The 16,221-nt window shown below is 34.7% G+C and overlaps 1 protein-coding gene, 1 long non-coding RNA gene and 1 pseudogene across 2 annotated transcripts; 2 read left to right on the top strand and 1 right to left on the bottom strand.

Annotated features, from left to right (window-relative positions):
- Window positions 1-496: 496 nt before the first annotated feature.
- Window positions 497-1,291, top strand: LOC130946141 (probable methyltransferase At1g29790; annotated as a pseudogene).
- A 1,177-nt stretch (window positions 1,292-2,468) lies between these two features.
- Window positions 2,469-4,923, top strand: LOC130946749 (uncharacterized). The gene is made up of 4 exons (XR_009072352.1): window positions 2,469-2,610; window positions 3,373-3,492; window positions 3,569-4,527; window positions 4,672-4,923. It is a non-coding gene; the product is annotated as an uncharacterized LOC130946749 (long non-coding RNA).
- A 9,364-nt stretch (window positions 4,924-14,287) lies between these two features.
- On the bottom strand, window positions 14,288-16,221 carry LOC130946140 (psbP domain-containing protein 2, chloroplastic-like). Its single transcript, XM_057874818.1, has 5 exons — window positions 16,196-16,221; window positions 15,737-15,804; window positions 15,530-15,615; window positions 14,998-15,147; window positions 14,288-14,527 (listed from the first exon to the last, which is right to left on the bottom strand). Exons 1-5 carry the CDS (start codon window positions 16,219-16,221, stop codon window positions 14,288-14,290), a joined length of 570 nt encoding a protein of 189 aa, XP_057730801.1.

The following is a 16,221-nucleotide window of genomic DNA, read 5'->3' as shown; positions in this document are numbered from 1 at the left end:
AATTTAAATAATAAATATTTATATTAAAAATTATTTATAAATAAGTTATTTTGTATTTAGTTTTAGTTTTAAAAATATTTATTTAAAAAAAATGTGATAAAAAACTTTTTATTAGAAGAGAAGTTATTTTTTTAAACTTCTCTACAAATACTTAAATATTTTTTAAAATATTATAGTTTAATTTTAAAAATTATACTAAATATTAAGAGAAAAGGACAAATTAGTCCCTGACTTTTTACCCCGCGGACATTTTAGTCCCTGACCATTGGAAAATACTTTTAAGTCCCTGACATTCTTAAAAGTTGGACGGATCAGTCCTTCCGTCCATACGCCACCGTCAGACCCAACGGAAAAGGCTGACGTGGCTCTCCCCTCTGCTTACCTGGCATCACAGCTTCCCACGTGGCACATTAGTGGGATGGAGCTTTTGAAAAATGGACACATAAGTCCCTGTTGTTCAAAACGACGTCGTTTTAACTAATCCTCACCTTCTTCAATGACACTAAACCTTGTTCTTCTGATGGCAATGGTGGCCACCAATATCCTCTCACTCTATCACCTCTCTTCAACTCTCCAATTGCCAAAATCACCCCCTCTCCCGCCACCGCTAGCTACTTCTCCCGAACCGTGCCGCACAAACCCTCATCCCCTCTCCCTCAAGCCCTTTCCCTTCTTCACTCCCCGATTTTTCTGTAATTTGGGACCATTACCCTTGCAAATCCTTCAATTGTTTCCACCGCCAAAACCCTAACCTAGGCTTCAACCCTTCCTTCGATTCGTCCAAGTTCACAACCTACAAGACCGACCTCGATCTCCCGATCTCGCAGCTCTTCCAGATCGCCAAGTCCACAAAGTCAGTCATCCGACTGGGCTTCGATGTCGGTGGCGGCACTGGGTCATTCGCCGCCACGACGAAGCTCCGCAACGTGACAGTTGTGACGACGACTATGCGCATGGGTGTGCCATACAGCGAAGCGGTGGCGCTAAGGGGCTTGTGCCACTTCACGTGCCGCTGCAGCAGCGGCTACCGGTGTTCGACGGAGTGGTCGACCTTGTGCGGTGCGGGTGTGCCGTGAACCGGTGGATTCCAGTGACGATGATGGAGTTCTTGCTGTTTGATGTGGATAGGGTTTTGAGAGGTGGAGGGTACTTGTGGATTGACAGATTCTTCAGCAAAGGGGTGGACCTTGAAAAACTGTATGCGTCATTGATTGGGAAATTAGGTTACAAGAAGGTGAAGTAGGCCAATGGAAATAAGACTGATGCTAGTGATTTTTTTTTGTGCCTGTAAGCTACATTGTGAATTTTGGCTGTGTACCTAAATTAAAAAAAAAATATGATCCACAAGTTATTCAAGTGAGTTGCAGCTGAGGCATAATTTTTATTCTCAGAAAAAAAATGGTTTTTGTTGTTGATCACAGGGAACTAAATCTTGTATCTTTGGTGCAATTGAATACCATAGAATGAGCATATACCAGGGTGAAAAAAATGTAGGCTGAGGCACAAATCTCGGTTATTCCGGATACTAACCTTAACCCGGAGAATGTTGTTTCAATCCAAAAGGGGGATCCTGTTGTTTCTTCATTTCTGTCAAATGCAACTACAACTCAACAGCCAGGTTGCTTGTTTACTTTCGTCCATAATTTGTTTCATTATGACTTATGAGTGATGTCAGGCTTTGATGATTAATATGTTTCATGGTTGAGAAGTATAGACGAAGGAAGATCGACGAATCTGCACACTGTGTTCTTCAATGTTCTAAATCTAAACGCTTCGTTTCCACTCTTTGATTTTTTTTTAGGTACAGGGACTTATTTGTCCAATTTTTAAAAGTACATCTTCCAGTCAGCAGTCCACATGTTAATCCGTCATGCCACGTCAGACTTTTCTGTTGGGTCTGACGGAGGCAATTGGACGGAGGGACTCATCCGTCCAAAATTTGTGAAGGTCGGGGATTTAAATGTATTTTCAAATGCTCAGGGACAAAAATGTCTGCGGGGCAAAAGGTCAGGGACCTATTTGTCCTTTTCTCAAATATTAATATTACTATTTTTTATAAGTTAAAAGCTTAAACAAATAATTTTTGAAGCTTCTCAAGCTAATATAACTAACAATTTATACTTGAAATTTGGTTTTAACATCATTTTCTAAAATGTTTGATCAATATGATTTATATCCTGATTATTTAAGTTCTTCAAAAATAACCTAACAAGACAAATATATTTTGAAATAATTATGAATGAACTTTATATGAAAAATATAGCTGATTTAGAAAAAAAAACATATATTATTTAATGTGAGAGTTTTAAGAAGCAACATTTTTATTAAAATTTAGTTATTATTTAATTATAAAAAATATATAATTTTATATTATTAAATATAATTTTATATTATTAAAAATATTAATAATAATTAATTGATAACTACAAATTTAAACCAAGTTTAGCGGTTTCAAAAACAGCCGCTGTCTGCAGTTTAGCGGCGATTCCCGTGACAGATTGGAGAGAAGCCGCTATTTGCTCTTTCTTTCCCCAAAGTTTCTACGCTCTGCTAGCTCCTCTGCTTCTTCTGCTCCCTCTGCTCTGCCAGATCAGCGTAGCGCTGTGCGCGGTTCGAATCTGCTCTTGTGGTTTATTTTTCTTCTTTTTTTCTGCTAGGTTTTCAGCTGTTTACAAGAGGAGAAGTGCACCTTCACTTCTGGTTTTCTCTTCATGGTTTTTTTTTTGTTCTATTTTTTGCTAACTCTGCTCTTAGGTTTTTCTACTAATTAAATTGATTGTTTTGATTTATCCAAGAAGAAGAGAAAGCTCAATAGAGAATCCTTTTAGTATATTCCATTCAATATCAGAATATCTAAACCAAGTTGTAAATTGCAGTGTGAGAATAATTTTTACAAATATTTCTATAAATTTGTCATAATCAAGTGATAATACCCTTTGAGTTTGGAAATGGGAGCTTAGAAGATAGGTCATGAATCTTGGTTGATATTGAGACTATTAAGTCTACTCATGTTTTTAATGTTGATGATTTCACTAGTGCATTTAATTTGAAGTGGTTTGAGGCTAACAAATGCTTGCAAGGACCATAGCCTCCCCATGTGAATTATGCCTTTAGTGGCAATTTTAAACATAAACCAAATTCTAATGTTTCTTTCTACTCTAAAACCCAAGTCAAGGCGAGTTCCAAAAAGTATACAATCTTGGTTAGATGATTAGATGTCCGATGTAAGTTATTTTATGGTCATTGTATTGTTTTTTTTATTTATTATTATTTTTATGTTGACTCATATTATGCTTGTAATTGTAAATAGGTTCCATACATCCCAACTAAAAATCTGATATATTTGTATTTGCTTGAATATTCATCCAACAGGCCTATCAAAACAAAGAGGGTCACTAGAGTTGAGTTGAACTAGAGACTCAGGCACAAAGAACAACAGAAAAAAGAGGCTGTAGCTAAGAAGTTGGAGGAATTGTCGAAAGAAATTGACAGGTAGTATGATCATTTTTTATATTTCCAAACACAACAAAGCGTGGTATTTGAGCTGTGTTGATTCTTCTGGTTACAGCATACCTGAAATTATGGAGGAAATCAAGCAAGAAGATGAGGAAAAGCAGAAGAAACGACTCAGGCGCGAAGATGCTAAACAAGAGAGGTTAAAGGCACAGCCACCACGCTTAGGAAAACACAAGTAAGTAGTCTTTTCTATTTATCTTAATTTGCTATCAAAATCTTAGTTATTCGAATGAGAGAACATGCTAAGGGTACTTCACTGCTTTTGACCTAACACATATTATTCCATACACATAATTCTTTGTGAGAGTATATTTATCACAATTTGTTAATAAGTTTGAGCCTGCTCCCGTTCAAGTTCTCCTGATCGACGAAATAAATGGATCCATCCAGAAGCTTAAGTAAGCTTGTAAAAATTCTCTTGCTTACTTTTTGTTTTCCGTTTTCTGTTTTTTTTTTAAACATCCAAGTAACTTTTCAATTTCTATGATATATATGTAGGGTTGTTGTACCCTTATAAAGGATCAATATAAAAGTTTAGAGAAGAGAGGTTTGGTTGTTCCAACATCCAAAACATCCAAGAGGAAGTAGTTTACTGCTCTAACATTATATGAAACATGTCATCATCAAATCATTTTTGCATATAGTTCATACATCTATATTTTAACCGTTTGATATGACACATTTAAAATTTGTATGACATTGTGTTTGTGTTATGGCTTTGGCAGGAAGTAGAGTCCTCTTGATTGTTGGTTCCTTTACCAAGCATTGACGCCATGGATGAAAGACCAATACAATTTTATCTAAATCAAGATTTTGTTTTCTTGTGTTTGTTTCATTTATACTCCTAGCTAGTCACAGTTAATGTGTTTCCATATCAATCTGTAATCCGATATTTTTACATATATTTGTAACCATATTTATAATTTCTCAGAGCTTGAATGAACTTTTTTTTTGTTTTGCAACAGTGTTCAGTGAGCATTTCACACTCCTTTGTGCAATTTAGAAACAAAGGTAAACAAACTTCTCTTTTTATGGTCGCTCCACTTTAGTGTGTTGAGCTTTTTTTGTTAAAAAAAATCTTTTTTTTTTTAGTATCTGCTTAATTTCATTCTAAGACTAATTTGACATTTTCCATCTTCTCCTTTTCTTTGGCAGATCATTATCAGTATGAAATATCTCCTTAGCCCTCCACTTTTTGCATTCAATCTCAGCTGCTTTACTACGTAGGGAAGACCATTATCAAAATGACAAAATATGCATTTTACTTCTGGCATTTTGTTTCAGAGATATCATTGTCTTGAACTCTTGATTTGTTATTACTTTACTCTTGTGATATTTTAGCCATCTTTAGGTTGCTTTATTTTTGTGTTTGTTTGGATGTAGAAGCAATTGAGCAGCTTTGTAAGACCAGCATTTTTTAAATTTAATTGTAAAAATTGTGGGGGTTATAAACCTCTGCAATATATATTTTTAAAATTTGGTAAATATGATTTTCATGATAAATAAGAACAACAAAAGTGTTATTACAAAAGTCACTTATTCTCATTCATAAAAAAAAGGCAATAATAACATTAATAAAACAAAATTTTGTTACTGGCATCATGTAAATACAGCACACAAGTTAATTGGAGTAATTGTGTAAATACTTAACAAGCTAATTAGTATCAAATATTTTGTCTATAATCTAATTAATGTCAAGTTCTTATACTAACTCTCAACTTCAATGACAACCAAATAAAATATGAAAAAGAAGTAATCATTAATAAAAGTATAAAATTAACTAAAAATTTTTACATATCTGTTTAATTAACACATTTGAAGTTAATAATCTTTTAAAAAGATACATCTTTTTTACCAAAAGTCCTTTTGGTATACCCATCAAGACTTTTGATAAAATCTAGTTCACCGTCCTTTTCGGCATTGCCATCAAGGCCAAAGAACTAGAAAATCAAATATTATTGATAAAAATGTTATGAATCACAATTACATCTATATTGATTTACAAAACTAGCTAACAATTAACTCGAACTAGATATGTGCAACTTAAATAGGGCAATTAGATATGTGCAACCATTTACATGTTCTTCCTCCTTTAAGCAAATCCTCCTCCATCCATTAAAAATCTTGGAATAGGGTACAATATCTACATTGAAAAACAATTAAAATAGTGTAACTATTATGGATAATAACTTAAAAGAGTTTAAAATAGCAAATTAAATGTTTTCTATATTAGTAAAAATTGAATTAAATTAACTAATTGGGAATAAAGAAATGACTTACGATGATCAAATTACATCAAAAATGCTTTTTCTTAACTTTTTTCCTTTAGCCAAATCTTCTTGATGTAAAAAATATTTCTGAGCATGACTGGAAATTTGACTAGAAGTTTTTGTTTTTACATAATATTCTGAAAATTTTTTCCAGTGTGAACCTTCTTTTTGGTATCCTCTAAGAAATAACCTACCAAAATATAATTTTTGAAATAACTATTAACAAATTTTATACTAAAAATTTTTAAATAAAAACATAAACTATTTAATTAGTAACGATATTTTTAGATATCAAACAATTTTTTTTATTTTTTTATTTTTAGTCCAACTAGAAACCTTATTATGCCAACCACGGTCAAAACAAAATAAATTTAGCAATCAATAAAAATTACTAGTTATTGATGCATAAAAACACTGATGTATGCAAGCTTTAATTAACAAGAGAGCGTTGAAGTCGATCTTGCAAAAAGGAGGTGCTAGATTTATATATTGTAGACAACATACAATCATCATGAACAAGTTAGAGATATATCTAATTCAAGAGAATTGCTTCTATATGTTGATATTAGTTGCTTCACATTTTTTTTTGTAAATACCAATATTCAACTAAATAATAAATAAATAAATAAATAAGAGATAAAAAGAAGTAATATAATAACAAATACCTATGTTCATCTTCGGTCCAATGATATCCTGTATTTGTTGGTGCTGCCTCCTCTTGTTCAGTTGGCACTACCTCCTCCTCTGCAGCTGGCACGACCTCCTCCCTGCCATGATAATAAACAAAATATTAAAAAGTTCGTTGTTTATTAGGTTTGTTCATAAAATTTATAAAAAAAAAAGAAATATAGAATAAGTAAACAGAAATAAAGAATACGAGAAATAAACCTTGCTAAATAAGAAGGGAATTATTAAAGGATTTGGATCCTCTAAAGTTTGAACTTTACTTTAGAGAGTAAAGTGTGATCTCTCAACATTCATTTCATAAGTGGGACCAAGAATAAATATGAGAGAAAAACTATTCAAGGGTAGAAGATCACACTTTACTCTCTAAAGTGAAATTCAAACTTTAGAGGATCCAAATCCATTATTAAACTACTCTTCTACCTTAGCCCATGACAACAATAAAGAAGTCTCATGATCCATAAATTCAGCCCCATAGAATACATAAATTTAATTACAATTTTAGTCTGTTAAACTACTCTTCTATCTTAGTCCCTGACAACAATAAAGAGGTCTCGTAGCCTACAAATTCAGCCCAACAAAATACATAAATTTAATTCTAATTTGTTTTCTGATTTTATATTAAAAAAATTGTAATTGAATTTATATATTCTGTTGGGTTGAATTTGTGGGACACAAGACTTCTTTATTGTTGTCATGGATTAAGATCGAAGAATAGTTTAATAAGAATGAAAATATTGAGAATACGGACCTGTGATGATGATGAGTGGAATAAGGGTGTGATGGTGGTGGTGGTGTTGTTGCATTGATAGGGATGGAGAGAGGGTTGTGTTCCATCATGATGGTCATGTTATGAGATGCAGCATTGAGAGGAGTGTTTGTAGGATAACCGTCATGGATTGTATTGATGTCGTTCATCAGCTTCTGAAATCAAATACCAATATTAGTTGATATTAGTTGCTTCACATTTTTTTTTGTAAATACCAATATTCAACTAAATAATAAATAAATAAATAAATAAGAGATAAAAAGAAGTAATATAATAACAAATACCTATGTTCATCTTGGGTCCAATGATATCCTGTCTTTGTTGGTGCTGCCTCCTCTTGTTCAGTTGGCACTACCTCCTCCTCTGCAGCTGGCACGACCTCCTCCCTGCCATGATAATAAACAAAATATTAAAAAGTTCATTGTTTATTAGGTTTGTTCATAAAATTTATAAAAAAAAAAGAAATATAGAATAAGTAAACAGAAATAAAGAATACTAGAAATAAACCTTGCTAAATAAGAAGGGAATTATTAAACTACTCTTCCACCTTACCCCATAACAACAATAAAGTTGTGATCCACAAATTCAGCCCAATAGAATATATAAATTTAATTATAATTTTAGTCTATTAAACTACTCTTCCACCTTAGTCCCTGACAACAATAAAGAGGTCTCGTGGCCACAAATTCAGCCTAACAAAATACATAAATTTAATTCTAATTTGTTTTGTGATTTTAGATTAAAAAAATTGTAATTGAATTTATGTATTCTGTTGAGTTGAATTTGTGGGACACTAGACTTTTTTATTGTTGTCATGGATTAAGGTTGAAGAATAGTTTAATAAGAATGAAAATATTGAGAATATGGACCTGTGATGATGATGAGTGGAATAAGGGTGTGATGGTGGTGGTGGTGTTGTTGCATTGATAGGGATGGAGAGAGGGTTGTGTTCCATCATGATGGTCATGTTATTGATGTCGTTCATCAGCTTCTGAAAGCGTTCTTGCAGCTGTGTCGGGGTCCTGCCGGGGAGACGAGCAGCCACGTCCTCCCAGCGGTTCTGGATATCATCCTGAAAACAACTGGTAATAATTGACTCAAATGCTTTGTTCTCCTCCCAAGTCCAGACCGGAGGTTGAGGTTGAAGTGGTTGATGACCACCCACATCGGGAATCAGCTCTAACATGTTCCTACTGGTATCCCACTGAGGCTGAGGCTGAGGCTGAGGCTGAGGCTGAGGTAGTGGATAACCACAGGTGTCAGCGAAAAACTCATCCGTCAGCGTCCTTACTATATCCGTCTGAGATTGAGACTGAAGTGGTTGGTTACCACACACGTCAATGGCACGTGACTGAGACTGAGACTGAGACTGAAGTGGTTGAAAACCAGATGATGGGCTTCCCCAATAGTGCTCTGTCCTCTTCATAACTTCCGGGAAACACTCATCAATAACTGGCTGAGGTGGTTCATTACCACTCACGTCCATGGCACATGGCTCAGGCTGAGACTGAAGTGGTTGGCTTCCCCAATAGTGCTCTGTCCTCTTCATAGCTTCCGGGAAACACGAATCAATAACCGGCTGAGGTGGTTGATTACCACTCACGTCCATGGCACACGGCTCACCTACATTGTTTTCGTCCCCATTCCAGACGGGCTCAGGCAGAGGCGGATACTCAAACTGAAACTGCGGTGCTTCATCGACATCAAAGTCTATCATATCCCACGGATTCATCATTGCAGAATCTGATTGCTCTTCACTCCTTCTTCTTCTTCTTCTCTTCTTCGTGTTCTCCTTGTTGTCGTTCCAAGAACGAGGTGGTTGATTATCCAACTGCTCTGTCATATTCCTTTTATCTGAGTGCAGGTTGGACTGAGGTTGAGGTTGAAGTAGTTGATGACCACCGACGTCGCCGGCAATCAGCTCTAACATCTTCTCTATATCCCAATCAGGCTGGGGCTGAGGCGGCGGATTACCACCCACATTGTCGTCTTCGACAAAAAGCTCTGCCTCTATCATCCTCAACACATCTGAATTCTCTTGACTCATTCTTGCTTTTAAGTAGTCGCCTTCTTAGTTAGCTTCTTGCTTCGATTCCTTTTCTTCAACACAACATTTATATAAGCTCACTTGTTAGCTAGAGTTTGTTAATTAGATTAGATTCAAGTTAAAAATAGAAAAGATTTCATTTCAAAAATTTCATATTTAAATTAATTTTAAGGTTTTTTGTTTTCGTGTTATATGTAAATGTAGAAAGTTTTTTTTTCTGGTGACTAAATGTAGAAAGTTTTAAATACATAAAAAAGATTCTCATGTATAGAACATAGAAAAAAGATTTAAATTTGTTTTCTAAACAATAAAACTAGCTAGTGTATTTTTTAAAATTTATTTTATTTGGCAATAATTATTATTAAAAAAGCAAATGATCATATTATCCATTAATATAGTGTATAAAATAATTTTTTATTTTAAAATTAAGTCTAATTAATGAGATAAAATTTAAAATAATATTTTATTTTTTATTAATATTTAAATTTAAATTTAGAATTAATTAACAACTCACTTTTTTTTAATTTCAATAAAAAAAATTAATTCGGTGAAAAATATTTAGCATTCAATGATTTTAATCATTTGACTTTTAATTACTAAAAATTGTATTAAAAGTTTTAGTCTGGTTGATTTTTATGATTTTCAACCAAGACGGAAACATAAATCAATTGTCATATTTTAAAAACCAAAACTCAAGAGAGGAGAATAATATTTAATGTATAATTAGTCATAAGATAAAATTTATATTATATTATTAGGTAAATAATATTTAATATATAATTTTTTTATAGAGTTAATATATAATTTATGGAGAGTTGATTTATTATAATTCTTTTATAAATCTTGTAGAATATTAAATTAATGATCTTATTTTTTTATTATTATTTAAAAAATTATTCATAATTTTAAATTATATAATTAACTTAATTAATAATATTTATTATTGCTTTCTAATCGAAATAGTGTGTCCTTCTAAAATCATCTGCAATAATTTGCCTTGTAGGATATCTATAGAATGAAAATTTGGGTGAGACTTCAAACTTTTTCTGTCCAAGTAGCCAACAATCTAATCCTCTTTTCCTGCCTTGTACACATGCTTTAATTACAAGTTATCTATTTAGATAAGAAATTAACAAAAAAAAATAACTCGTTTAGCATGATAGATTTTTAAAAAAATAGATTAAACTTTTATTTTGAATATCCATATATATTTGATAACTCCGCCTATGTTACACTTGCGGTACATAACTGGTTCCAAACCCGGATAAAGGAGGAGGGCTGTGTTAGGTTTTCGGCAACTAACATAAAAATATAGACGAACCCCCATGACATGAATCAAAGACATTATTGCGCTAAAGCTAGGTCATTGTTCGGAAGCAACGCGCCGTATGGCTCGAGTACGATGTCAAAGCAAGAGTCGTTGCATCGGTACCCGGATGTAGTGTTAAATGAGCAAGGGTTCTCGCGTTTTCGTGAACGGACGAGGGTAAATAAGCTAGTTCACAAAGTAAAAAGTAAAGGTCGAAGCGACAGAAGGTTGAGATTTGGGACATGGAACATAGGCACTCTAACAGGAAAGTCCATGGAGGTGGTGGACACCATGACAAGGAGGAAGATGAACATTATGTGCCTACAAGAAACGAAATGGGTTTGTGCAAAGGCTAGGGAATTGGATACTTCTGGTTTCAAACTTTGGTATACAGGAAAGGTGAAGAATAGGAATGGGGTTGGAATAATTGTGGATAAGCAGTGGAAGAAGGACGTAGTGGATGTCAAGAGTGTGGGAGATCGGATTATCTCTATCAAACTTGTGGTGGAGGGAGGTGCTTTCCATGTGATTAGCGCCTATGCACCGCAAGTGGGTTCGGACGAACAACACAAGATAAGGTTTTGAGAGGATCTAGAAAGTTTGGTTCAAGGCATACCTTTGGGAGATAAGATTTTCTTAGGAGGAGATTTAAATGGCCATGTTGGGAGAGAAGTGACTGGATATGGGAGTATTCACGGAGGTCATGATTTCGGGGTGATCAATGCCGAGGGTAAAACTATTTTGGACTTTTCCTCAACCTTTGATCTTCTCATCGCAAATACATGTTTTAAAAAGAGAGACGAACATCTTATAATCTATAAGAGTGGCATGACAAGCTCTCAAATCAACTTCTTCTTGTTGAGGAGAGTCGACCGGAAATTTTGCATTAATTGTAAAATTATCCCAAGAGAGAGTTTGACAACACAACATAGGGTACTCGTCATGGATTTTCGCGTTGAGTAAAAGTTGAGGAAAAGACATCATACGAAGAACCCAAGGACGATGTGGTGGCGGATGAAAGGTGAGGAACAAAGAAGCTTCCTAAGACGGGTAGGAGAAAAGGCAAAGTGGGATGGGAATGGAAGCGCGGAAGAGATGTGGAGGGAGATGACAGAAGTTATTAGAAGAACATCAAAAGAAAGTTTTGGTGAATCTAAAGGAATAGGACCAAGAGACAAGGAGTCTTGGTGGTGGAATGCGAGTATACAAGAAAAGATAAAGATAAAAAGCGAATGCTTTAAAGAGTGGTCTTTATGCCGCAATGCAGATAACTGGGAGAAATATAAGGCGGCTAAGAAAGAGACAAAAGTGGCTGTAAGTGAAACAAAAACAAGAGCATATGAGGGTCTCTACCAGTCTTTGGGTACGAAAGAAAGAGAAAAAGTTATATATAGAATTGCAAAGAGCCGGGAAAGAAGAACGAGAGATTTGGATCAGGTTAAGTGCATAAAGGATAAGGATGGAGAGGTGTTGGCTCAAGAGGAGAAGATTAATGAAAGGTGGAAGAGCTACTTCTACGAGTTATTTAATGAGGAACAGAAGACTCTTCCGAGCCTTGGTCGATTATGCACAAGGGAAGAAGATCAAAACTTTGACTACTATCGAAGGATTCGAGACTTTGAGGTAAAAAAGGCTCTAAAGCAGATGAAAAATGGCAGGACAATAGGACCTGATAATACCCTGATTGAGGTTTGGAAGGGTCTTGGAGAAAAAAGGCATCAACTGGTTAACCAATTTTTTTAATGAGATTTTAATGTCAAAAAAGATGTCTGATGAGTGGAGAAAGAGCAACTTGGTACCTATCTACAAGAATAAGGGGGATATACAGAGTTGCGGAAACTATAGAGGGATTAAACTTATAAGTCATACTATGAAGTTATGGGAAAGGGTGATAGAACGGAGGTTGAGAAAAGAGACACAAGTAACAGAGAACCAATTTGGATTTATGCCAGGAAGATCTACCACTGAAGCGATATACCTATTAAGAAGGATGATGGAGAGGTATCGTAGTAATAAAAAGGGATCTACATATAGTGTTTATCGATTTAGAAAAAGCGTATGATAGGGTACCAAGGGTGGTCTTATGGAAGGTTTTAGAAAAGAGGAGAGTAAGGATCGCATATATTCGAGCAATTAAAGACATGTATGATGGGGTCACAATTAGTGTGAAGACTCTAGGTGGTGTGACGGAGAAATTTCCTATTGGTATAGGATTACACCAGGGATCATCCTTAAGTCCATACCTTTTCACATTAGTCTTGGAAGTACTCACAGAGCACATCCAAGAGCCTGTGCCATGGTGCATGCTTTTTGCCGATGATATCGTCCTTATGTGAGAGTCAAGGGAAGACCTAAATAAGAAGTTTGAGTTATGGAGAGAAACTTTAGAAGTGTATGGTCTGCGCATAAGCCATAGCAAGACGGAATATATGGAATGTAAGTTCAGTTTGAGAAGGGAAAACCTCAATGTAGAGGTGAAGATTGGAGAAAACATCCTAGGAAATGTTAAAAGTTTTAAGTATCTTAGGTGCATCATACAGGATAATAGAGAGATTGAACATGATGTAAATCATAGGATCCAAGTAGGTTGGTCAAAATGGTGGAGTGCATATGGTTTTATATGTGACAAAAAAGTGCATTTAAAACTTAAAGGTAAATTCTATCGCACCGCTATAAGACCGGCTATACTGTATGGTACGGAGTTTTGGGCGGTTAAAGGGGAGCACGAACATAAGCTAAGTGTGGCAGAGATGAAAATGTTGAGATAGATGAGTGGTCATACGCGATTGGATAAAATAAGGAATGAAGATATAAGAGAGAGAGTTGGAGTAGCACCCATTGTGGAAAAGATGGTTGAATCGCGTCTTAGGTGGTTTGGACATGTGAGAAGAAGACCGATAGAACATCCAGTCAGGAGAGTGGATGAGATGGAAGATGGACAAATGGCGAAAGGCAGAGGAAGACCTAAGAAGACCATCCATGAGGTGGTCAAACGAGATCTACATGTAAACGGTCTCTTTGTAGACATGATACATGACAAAGTACAATGGCATTGTTTGATTCATGTAGCCGACCCCACTTAGTGGGACAAGGCTTTGTTGTTGTTGTTGTATCCATATATATTTGATATATAATTAGTTCATCCATTTAAATTTATAGTAGATTTAAACGAACTAGACTAAATGGACCAATTTATTTAACACTCCTATTTACACAGCTAACTATATCCAAAATTCAAACTATGATTTAACCAACAATATTTCTGAGCCAAAATATTTAGATTTCCGTTTTCAGTTATATAATTATAACTATGTATTTTTTTTTCTCTTTCTTCATAAATAGCTTAAGAGAGGAAGGATCATGAATTAAATCTAGTTGAGACCTTGCTTGCTATAATCTTCTGAAAATAATTTGCTCATGCAATCAACATTTTTATCTTTGTTGAAAATAATTACACACCTCCTGCAACATTTTTCCTTTTAAAAAGATATAATGTTCAACTGTTTTAAGTAATATGTAGCTATGTAAGTTAAAACATAAGGATATAAAATCTATACACTAGAATTTCAGTCTGGTTGATTTTTTATGACTTTCAACCAAGACTGAACATAAATCAATTGCCATATTTTAAGAACCAAAATTTAAAAGAGGGAGAGTAATCAGAGAAGAAATGAGATTTTCATTCCAAAGTTTTAAGCTGCTGCATTAAAGGAATGGAGAACTTGATCTAAAATAATTTGTTTATGTGGCTCAAGAGGACTCTCTGGTTTATCAGAATGAACAATGTTAAGAAGATAGAGTTTCTTTGAGGTCAATATCCTCTTCTTTCCTCCACGAGTACTATCAATGATGTATTCAAATTCATAAATTTGCAAACCTCCATCCCCTGATCTTTCTGAAGCTGCAATTAATTCAGCTTCCTTTGTACTTTCCTGAACATGAGGAGAATAATACACACAAGTTAAAATGATATACAATCACATAGACATTTGATTATCCCCTAGGATCAAAGACAATTATTAACACAGAAGGAATATTTCACTATTTCAGAGAAATAAGCTTTTTGCCTTCGTACTTTAGTTGTTAAATGCAGAGCAAACTATATGTAATGGCCATTATTCCTTTCGTCGAAATATAGAAGCAACAGGGTTAGCCTGGTGAACAAGCATCCGCATTAACACAGGATTCGGAAAAGGGCCACACCTAAAGAGTGTAATGTATTAGCTAAAATCTGTTCACAACAGAATCAAACTAATCCAAGAAAAATTTCCAGCTCATTGTTCCCTTGCTTATGTTGTTACCCAAGAAGTACAGGGAGATTCTTCTAATCAATACCATCAACACTTCACTCAAATTTTGCATTGGTCATAGAAAGTTCCAGCAATGGAAACAAGAACCTTACCTTACGCCTTTCTGCTTGTAAATGCTTATCAGCTACAAACTCGGGGATCCCGAAGTCTCCAAGATTTGCAAGACGAACTGGGTTCACGACAACCCCAATGTTGTTGCTCCCCATACTTGCATCTTGAAACAAAGCAGTTGCCGCATCCACCTATTCATTGTAACAACTTTTTATAAAATATGATCAGTTTCATCCAATACATTCCATTTCCATTTCATCTAAGTTTAAATTTTATGCATTTTCAAAGCAAAAGTCTTCTAAATTAATATCAAATCAAACTATTGCTATATAGACAAAAAGTGGTTAACTTCTACACCTCAATCTCAACAAGAAACAAATTTTAATGTCTGTGTAAAAGAGTTATACACTAACAGCTAGATTTTAACTCAATATTTTACCCACCTCATCCCATTTCCATTTAACTCTATTGAATCATTTTCCAACACATCATACCAAACATACGCAATTCTTCACAGTAGAAAAAGCTTATCAAAGATTAAGGTTATTCAAAAAAATGGGTAAATAATTTTACCTTAGTCCAACAAGAGGGTATAAGAAGAGTGAAACCTTCCTTCGAATCAGTGTATCTGTGAAGCTCCAAGTAACTCTTGAGCCATCATGAATGCACCACTATTGTTTGATAAATTGCTCGAAAGATAAGTTGTGAGAAGAAGAGTAAGATGGAGCAATCCCAACCACAGAAATACAAAATTTAATGTATCTCATCAAAGAGTATTGCCGATAATAGCATCATGCACAATCTTTGCAGCTGCAACCCCATTTGTACCAAAGAATTTAGTGTAACGCCTGTTAAGTTTTGTCAGTTAAGCATAGTCTTCAGACAGGAAATTTTATACAACAACCTGTTGTAAACCCTTCCTGCCGGAACTTGACTTCAGGGAAGTCTCATGCTAGTGAAAATGTGACGGTTTGTTGAGCATCTGAAGCAATAGTCAGAGTTGCTGCAACAGCTGCTCCAATCTGATGCAATGAATAACTTTGTCATTCACCCCAGCATGACATAATATGTATCTTGAATGTTAGAATAAAAAAGCAATCAAATGGGAGATTTTCACAAAGAAGGTGAACAAGTCACAATTTTCTTACATCTTTGAATTAAAATGGTCGCCAGAATAGGATAAAACATTAAAACACCAACAGTGTAACAGTAAATAGTCAACAAAAAAGCTTCACTTACAGTCCATGTGAAAAGCAAGGTGACAT

The sequence above is a fragment of the Arachis stenosperma genome, chromosome 8, assembly GCF_014773155.1.
Source record: "Arachis stenosperma cultivar V10309 chromosome 8, arast.V10309.gnm1.PFL2, whole genome shotgun sequence".
Lineage (NCBI taxonomy): Eukaryota > Viridiplantae > Streptophyta > Magnoliopsida > Fabales > Fabaceae > Arachis > Arachis stenosperma.
This window is presented reverse-complemented; position numbering and strand designations above follow the sequence as displayed.

Coding starts and splice junctions, on each gene's coding strand:
- LOC130946140 (XM_057874818.1), bottom strand. CDS start 16,221: ATGTCACCTTGCTTTTCACATGGACT. Junction 15,148..15,529: donor TACCCTCTTGTTGGACTAAG/GTAAAATTATTT, acceptor TACAATGAATAG/GTGGATGCGGCAACTGCTTT. Junction 14,528..14,997: donor TACAAGCAGAAAGGCGTAAG/GTAAGGTTCTTG, acceptor CCTCATGTTCAG/GAAAGTACAAAGGAAGCTGA.